General features: G+C 36.2%; 1 protein-coding gene across 1 annotated transcript in view; it reads right to left on the reverse strand.

Annotated features, from left to right (window-relative positions):
- Positions 1–6699, reverse strand: part of SIM2 (SIM bHLH transcription factor 2) — a 56715-nt gene that overhangs the window by 38950 nt on the left and 11066 nt on the right. Inside the window, exon 2 of the mRNA XM_026846525.1 lies at positions 4768–4857. Within this exon, the coding sequence (XP_026702326.1) occupies positions 4768–4857 (90 nt within the window). The remainder of the gene's footprint in view (positions 1–4767; positions 4858–6699) is intronic.

A 6699-nucleotide genomic window follows, 5' to 3' on the forward strand; every position in this document is an offset into this window, starting at 1 on the left:
AAGGGAGGGGAGGGGAGGGGAGGGAAGGATTAGATTATCTACTTTGCTTCATTTATATAATTTTCTCTAATAGTTCCCCTTTAAAAGCACTGGCTATTACTTTTCAGGATTGTAACAGGTGGGGACCCAATATTCAAGATTTAGTGGCAAGGGAGGAAGGAGAATATACAATCTCACTGTGTGTCATGCTTCTCAATGCTTCTGTTTGTTTTTAATTGCATGAGGAAAAACATATTGTAAATGTCCATAGCTATCAATCACCAACAGACACATAAAACTGGGGTTTTTTAAAATTCTAATAATTCATATGGCAATGGGCATTTCATTGGCCTATATGCTTAGTAAAGCAGAACATGAAAAAAATCATTGCAAAAATTCACAGCTGTGGTCAGTGTTCAAACCAAAAAGAGTATCACTCATGACACTAATAGTGATTTCGCTGAAGAGTATGTTTTGCCTTTGAAGTTAAAATGATTGTATCAAAGAATACAGATTCCCCCAAAAAATCATTCATGGGTGGCTATGTGCAGTCTCTCCCTTCAATATAAAGACCTTCTTACAAAAACACCACCAATCAACCTGATTAGCAACATCACCTGTAGTAATCCAAAAGATTTTGTTGAATCTCTGCTATTACCAAGCATAATCATAACCACATTGACACGCATCTACTCTCTTACAAAGTATAACTCATGGGTATCTCTTGCTTTTCCAAAAGTCACTACCTATTTCAAAAAAATTACTCACAGAAATACACGTTTGTTCACAGGATTCACAGGACTGGACCCAAGGTCACAGCCTTATCCAAACTGTAATTTGTATCCCAGAGTTTATACCTAAATTTTAAACACTAAAGTGCTTTGTCAAACTAATGACTAGTTTTTCTCGTTATACTCATAGGAATATATTTTACTCTGATGTATGCATCTGCAACCCCAGCAAAATCAGCGGGAGGCGAACATACAACACTGAAACCAAAATTGACTGTAAAAAATGCAAGTGGAAACATAAAGCCGTCAGCAAAGAGATGAGGGCTATGTGAGAGTCAAATAACCAAAATATGTATACATAATTTTGAAACTGACCACAGTCTCCTGCTATGCATAGTGTATGCATGCTATTTTAAAGCCTACAATGAAACACTGAAAACTTAAAAAAATAAATTATATGGTTCAATTCATAAACCTTCTAAAGTCCCATGCCTCAGGCTTATTAAACCAGCTTCCTTGATGCAGCTTTTTAATATCTGTAAATACCTGCTTACTACCCAATATTGCTGTTTCCTACTAAGAGCTTTTTTATGTGTAACTCAGCTGCACATTTTTTTCCTGCCAAGAAATGATTCATAATAAACACAGAGGACTAAGTAGATGGATTCTAGAGCAAATAATTACATATTTTGCCTTTCATATACTTATTTGATGAAAGTAAAATAAACCCTTAGAAAAATTCAGATGTTTGTGGTTAAATATTTCAAGACTTATCAAAAGTCAAAGATAAACCTGGCTCCCTCATGGACCCAGAAAATGGCTGGAATAAGCTCCAGACTTTCAAATTTTTAAAAAATATATGTCTTTCACCATTGTTTCCTAGGAGGATTTTCCTCTCCATTTTGTGCCTTCGGACTCTAAGGGGAAAAAATATTTTAGGAATTCCAACCTATTTGTTATCCATGGACAAAAAGAGACAGGGAATTGGATGTCTCAGTTCATACAAGTCAGTTCAACACTGGTCTGAGGCCAATCGAAATTAGATGGAGGATGGGGTTCTAACCATCAGTATTTACAATATTTACTGTTAAAAGTTGAGAGCAAAGGCAGATGAAAATCCAGAGCCTCAGATTAAGTGATAGGTCCACAAATGAAGATACAGCCTTTTCAGAAATATTGTTTCTGATTATCTGATGCTGCAGACAGAAGCGGACGAAGTGATGCTAAAACACAAACTTTTATGTTGTTTTAAAATCTTAAACTAGCTTAACTACAGCAGTCAGTGAAGGGTTATTCAGGAGCTCTGATTTCTTTCTGCTGAAGTTAAATGCAAGATCAACTAGAAGATAAAGGCTACTATAGCAGGTCTCCAAGAATATCCTGCAAAATATTTTTAAATGGACTTTTTATTTAATTTAAATATATATTTTTAAACAAAATGCACTTTAACTGGAAATTGATGTGTGGACTAGTTAATTGTCAAATTACTTAATAAAAAGGCCTTTCTATGAACACTCTAAAAGATTTTCTACAATCATCATCACTCTGGTCTCAGCTTGTATTGGCTGGAGCTCTGTAAGAGCACTTGTTGAAAATATAGTGTGGGATTATGACTTGGTGAAGGAGACTTGCAGAATTTGCTTCTACAGACCAATCTCATTCTTGTTGATGTCAGTGGCAAAACTCCCAGTGATTTCCAGCAAAGTAGGAACAAGAACTCATTTAGAGCCCTGGGAAGCTTACAGGAATATCCTAGTGTTAATGTATTAATATCCTAGTATGTAGGAGCAGCCTACTATTAATGCCAGTACTACTTAAAGCAAAATTGTCCCTTCAAAAATAGAACATTGAGAAATAACAAGAACAGATTAGATGATAAAACAGTATGAGGAAAGAGGGGGAAAAATCAGTGCCTTGTTTAGCTGGGGGTTCTATTTATAAATAAAAAAACTCTGCACTGTGAAATTGCTGGAGCACTTAGTATTTTAATAGTCTAAAACATGCCCTTAAATTTCACATCCTGCTGTCCCTCTAATCTGTAGCTTTCTGGGGAGTTCAAGGATACAGCCTATTCATTTGCAAATCTCTGCTAAAGTGAAATACTTGTGTTTTTGCTTATTAAACTGACTTCTATAAGACCGAATCGTCTGGTTTTCCTCGACACCTCTTGCACTAAGGTTTATAGATATTTAATGTGCAATGCACATGGAATTCAGACTGTGCAGATGGCCGTGAGGGCTAAATATGACTAAAGCCTGTATGACAGTTTCAGTCCCCTCTCCTTGAACGTGACAAAGTCTATTTAGTGCACTACTGATCCCGTGGTTCTTTAATTTCACCAGATGACTGGATACTACTGAGACCTACAAGATCTGATGACTTGATGTTCCTCAAAAAGAAAGAAAAGGAAGAAACAATTTCTGAACAAAACCTGGAAGATCAGTTAGCACTTATCAAACAGCAAGCAGCACGAGACAATTATTCAGCAAGGACAGATGGGAACACTCAGTGCTTTGGAATAATTGTACTGACTAAATGAATCTATTTAAGCAGTCAGAACTGTGGTGGATCTTTTAAAAAAGTTAGGGTGAGAAAAACTTTTAATAAGACTGTCAATTCAGAGTGGAAATTATGATCATTCTCTAGGAAAGTTTATTCTAAAACAAAGCAATATTGGAAGTAATTTGAAGGTGCATTAAATGTTATGAAACAACTAATAATATGCGGTAGCAGACTCAGTTGAACAAACTGCTTGAACTAAGAATGTTCCCTGGACACATTTTTTAAAGTTGGCAGAAAAAAAAGTATCCACACAGAGTACTGACTCTCAAAATTGTTTTTTCTAAGAGAGTACAAAACCAGAGATTGCAGTTGCCTTCGGATTCAGAAGTGGTGTTTATGAGATTATATACGTGCTTTTAATATTTTTTTTTTTAAATTTTTTCTCACAACTACTATTTCTAATATCACTATTATAAACACACATGCAAAGAACTTCATAGTTTTTCATTCAAAAATATTAGTTGCCACCAAAGTTAAAGTACACATATCATCCCCACAACTCAGGCCCTTCTCTGTTTATTGGAATAGCCACAGGACATATTCCCCAGACATTTTTAGAACATCCTGCTCTCTCACCTTGATCTCCTAGTTCTTCTCTCTGCTACTAAGTTTATTTCGCTTTATTTAACTCTGACAAGTGTCTGAGCTGTAACTGGCTCTGAAGAAACACTTCTATTTCTTGCAAGCCTCATCCATGGTCCAGTGAAATTAATTAGGAGTCTGTCTACTGGACTTCGGCAGGCTTTAGGTCAGGTGCTACCAATGACTTTGTGTAATACATTTACGCAGAAAGGCATGGAAACTTGCACTCTGCAATAAATTCAGGCTATTTGCCCTTGTGCCTATCCCAAGAAGGCAAAAAATTAGAAATGTCCTTCTAAGAAAAAAAACAATAAAAAACCCTTATACTTCTTGTGCAGAACAGTAGTAAACTGAGTTTTATGAGTTCTATCACAACCATATAAAACGCTTTACTGAAAAGACCACTGAGCTGGAAAAACTCAGGAAAAACTACCCTGAATTCCATGTGAACACTCATAAATCTGCCCCCCTTTTTTTCCTAAAGCACATTTACCATAAAACTCATGTTCCACATCAGATTTCCTCTCTATTTCATAGCAAGTCTCAATATCTTACACAATCTAAAACATATAGACTTGAATTTTAAACTTTATTTCAGACGTATAGCGTTACCACACAGGCAACAGGTTTGGGTTTCAAACTCTGTGTATATCTGCAATTTGCAATATCATATTATTTATTATCCTTCTTAAAGGTAATGAGGAGTAAAATACAACGAACGAGAAAAGATGTAAAGACAGTCATGATGTGGTTGTAAGTAAAGGAATCTTGAATATTTAAGTAAGGCCATTTGTCAGTCGAAGCTTCAAATACCCCTAAAAACCAATGACATTATATACATGGCAAGACACTAGTGTTAGGTTCCAAATCCAGTATCTGTATTTAACAGATGGACAGAATAAATCACTCATACCTGAGATAAGCCAAGATGTACAGATGCTGTTTCTGAGATGTACATTATTTTGCCATCTGATGCTACCACGAAAACAAAGCCATCCAAAGTCTGGAAAAGAGAAAGATGTAGGGTAAAAAGCAAGCACTCTGTTTAAATCATTTATAGTGAAAAAAAAAATTAAAGTCGTTCAGAGGAAGATTGCTATCCAACTTCAACAGCAGCAAATAGCAGCAAAATTTAAAGAGCAGAAACCTTCATCCGATGTTGTTCCTACAAACTCCATGACACACGAACACTTTGTGAAATCCAATTCATTCCCCCTACAGATGCTAGCTTTACTACTTCACTTCAAGTTAACATTCTCCTGTTGATTCTGGTTATTTTAGCACTTAGTACAAATCCTGAGCTATGTGGTACTTAAGGGAAAGTCTAGTAATATGCAAGCCATTTTTTATGGCATAATTGGCAGACACAGCTTACTGCTATTTGCAATATATTTAATGATACCGTAAGCAACGCTTTAAAGTTCTTTGACTATATTTTAAATAATGTCTTTCTGAAGAGAGGACTGTCTGCTGTGTAACTATGCAAACTTAGAAAAAGAAAGTAAACTAAAACAGCATTCAAAACTTTATCACACTCGAAGAGAGATATTTATGCTCATTAAGCTGTATCCCTACAGTGTGTGAATCTCAACTAACAGTAATTCACAATGCAAACTTCAGATCCAATCCTACACATTCATATTGACGGGATATTGACTGGAAGGGAAATATCACTTGTGTGGGTAAAAACTGAAGAATAATTTAGTCATATGCAATTCATACAAGAAAAAAAAAAAATATGCTGCAAATGGTACAGGTTAGCCCAAACTGGCCAGGATTTGGACACACAAACTATTGGTTTGGGGGTACCTTGATTATTCAGTGTCCAACCTGAGGCATTTTTTAAAAAAGTATCTGATATATTCAGTCTAAAAGTATCCATTATGTCTAACCAATTTAGGAAGCTTCTATCGACACATACATCATTGGACACATCATTGGAAAATATATTTGGAAGAGAAAAATAGTTTTTACAGTACACAGATAAAACAAACGCCTCTTTTAATTCATCTTTGGGGTTACTGAACCAAGAGAGAAGCAATAAACCCTGTATGCTTCATGTTCTTATAGTGCTGCCCCAACAAGAAAATATTCCAAATTATTCTCTGGCCTACTAACGATTCTACAGCATGTAATTGAAACCAGATTACTCTTTGCTTTTGCTTTTTTTTCCTTTTTTGGAACATAAATCAAATTTTGTAGAAGTATTATAATGGGAAATAAATTATTGCACCCTTAGCCATAACTTTGCTTTAAATAAAGTCGTCTTGCAATTGCTCGACATAGTATCAGAACTAAAACCGTGTCAGTGCTTCCATTACTGCATTATATGGTGCAGTAGGTCTCTAATTTTCCTACACAGAAAAGCATAACTGAAGCTGAAACTTCCCATGTACAGTTTCAGTCTGAGAACCCTTAAAAAAGAGTTTACAGTAAATGTGGGTTTATGAAAATGTTAAGCACTCCTAATTCAGAAATAACTGAACTGTAAAATGAGTACTACAGGTGATTAGCATATAATGTTACTCGAGTTCATTTAACGCCAGGCAAAATGCGAAATAGCTAACAGGGAGGAGGAGCAAGTGTAACAACAATGGGGTTTGTGATATAACTGGGTAACTATTTTCTAGGTAGATCAGTGATTCCGAAACAGCTGATAGGACATCACCTACTACGAACAAAATTTTCAAGAAACGCCTCCACACGGGGTAGTTTTGAACTTTATCGATTTCCATTTCCTGCGGGCGGTCGGTAACGCCTGCTCCAAACCAAAGCGCGCTCTCCTTCTCACTCCGGGGCGGCGGGTGGCCCTTCGCAGGGCCTCGGGGGGAGCAGGGGCGCCACC

The sequence above is a fragment of the Athene cunicularia genome (assembly GCF_003259725.1).
Source record: "Athene cunicularia isolate RWA chromosome 1 unlocalized genomic scaffold, athCun1 chr1_part1, whole genome shotgun sequence".
Taxonomy (NCBI): Eukaryota; Metazoa; Chordata; class Aves; order Strigiformes; family Strigidae; genus Athene; species Athene cunicularia.